This window comes from Anneissia japonica, unplaced genomic scaffold, assembly GCF_011630105.1.
Source record: "Anneissia japonica isolate Jap-2015-1 unplaced genomic scaffold, ASM1163010v1 scaffold287714_len2871179_cov188, whole genome shotgun sequence".
NCBI classification, from domain to species: Eukaryota; Metazoa; Echinodermata; class Crinoidea; order Comatulida; family Comatulidae; genus Anneissia; species Anneissia japonica.
The window spans coordinates 698,674-700,713 of NW_022755542.1; the positions used below are offsets into that span (position 1 = coordinate 698,674).

The window sequence follows — 2,040 nt, forward strand, 5'->3', positions numbered from 1 at the left end:
ATACAGTATATATATATGTATATGTATATGTATTTATGTATTTATTTGTATATAAATATATAAAGTATATTCATTTATGCATTATATTGATTTATTGTAATTGTATAATTGTAATATATATATATATATATACATATATATATAGTACTTTGATTTGATTTAGTTGTATATTTTGCTTGTATAATATTTATATTTTATTAACATAATACCTCTATATTTAATTGTATTTAATTATTTTTATTTTTTGGGTATTCATTTAGTTTTATATATTGTCTGTCAGCTAGACAGATACATGTGCTGTAATACCAAGTCCTATTAAGTTATTATAAAATTCTAAATGACATATTTCTTCCACACACTGTGTAGGTAATTCCAGTCGAGTCCAGCATGGTAGGCAATCGACACATGTACCCATGTTTCCTTCACCTGACAATTGCCCTGCTAGCGTTGATCTCATCAACTCTTGGCGCCTCTGGCTACCTCAGATTTGGAAGTAATACTCAACAGATCATCATTGAAAACTTGATAGAAACTGAAGAGTCAACCTTACTCACCATCATCTATTCATTCATCTGCCTAAGTGTTGCGCTCACCTATCCGCTCCAACTCTTTCCTGTTTTAGGAGTAATTGAGAATGGTCTGTTTCTACCAGGTTCGTTCAATAGATTTGAAAAGCTTTTAATATCAGTTTTTGATTAAATGTGGCATAAATATGGATCATAATACATGATGTTAACTCCAAAAATACATAAATACAAACAATATCAAATTTTTAAAAATTAAATAAACTAGATTTGAACTCATCACTTCGGATGCCAGTTAGGTGATCTGCTTGTCAGGCAAAAGAAATCTTGCAGCATTTAAAAGTGAAATATGGAATAATACTGTAGCCAGGATTTTCAAACTCTGCAGGGAAATATCAAGTCTGCTGCCATCTCTCGTCAAAGATTTGAAAAAAGAGGTGGGGAGAGGTTAGAAAAACATTCATTTTGACGATGATGATGTCATGAAAGTGAAAAATGATTGAAACAATTTGTAAGGAAATTGTCTCAGCTATAACATGCTCGAAGGTGGGAGACGATCGATCAAGAAAAAGCGAGATACGTTCAAATAAGTATAAAAAATAATGACGTCATAAATGAAAATTCAGTTTTTAAAAATTCAAATGGCAATATGATGACGTCACAATGACCGATCAGCCATAATGATCTATAAAACTGTATCTACAACTCATGTGCTTTCAGAATATCTAATAAAAATTGGGGGTCACCTTTTATCCTTAGGAGCTATAATAGATTAATAATAGGTCTGATTTTAGCATATTTTTACAGTATATCGGCACAAACACGCTCAAAGATCCCTATGTTTGATGCGCCCGTACGGCATTGCTATTGGCCATAAGATGAATGAAAAAATGGAAATTTGTGAAAACAATGTCAGGAACTCAAAATATGTAAAAAAAAAAAACGTAATTTCTAGCTTCCATATGAGTGTTATTAATTATTCATTAATTATTCTGCAATTAAACCATTTTTACATTCTATTATTCAATTGACAACTATTGACTTCAATATGCAAAATAAACAAAACATTTTTTCAAATTTATTAATTTAAGACAGAACTATGGTACTTTCTGCTAAGCTCCGCCCCTTGGATATTGTTGGTAAGGTCCTGTTGTTCTGGTCCTGTTGTGATTGGTTAGTTGTGAAGTTTGATTGACACTCTGGAAAGATCTGTTATTATTTATAAACCTTTTATAAACCTATTCCAATTTTATGTCTTATTTTTTTTTTTTTTTGTATTTTAAGGAAAGATATTAGGTCCAAGGAAACTGAAGGCTGATGACCATGATGAGCTGGACAATGGCCATAATATACAAAACCCTTTAATTGACGAAAATAAAGAATTAGCAATTGCCATCCCAAAATCGGTATGTAACTGTTACATATTTCTACTGACAAGCTTAGTCATTTTGCCACACACACACACACTGGGTATTGGGTTATTATCATTTTCAAGATATTAGGTTCTACATAAACC

General features: G+C 31.0%; 1 protein-coding gene across 1 annotated transcript in view; it reads left to right on the plus strand.

Moving 5' to 3' along the window:
* The window catches only part of LOC117123665 (amino acid transporter AVT3B-like), an 11,760-nt gene that overhangs the window by 2,990 nt on the left and 6,730 nt on the right, over positions 1-2,040 (plus strand). Inside the window, exons 4-5 of the mRNA XM_033269664.1 lie at positions 367-652; positions 1,809-1,930. Of these exons, the coding sequence (XP_033125555.1) occupies positions 367-652; positions 1,809-1,930 (408 nt within the window). The remainder of the gene's footprint in view (positions 1-366; positions 653-1,808; positions 1,931-2,040) is intronic.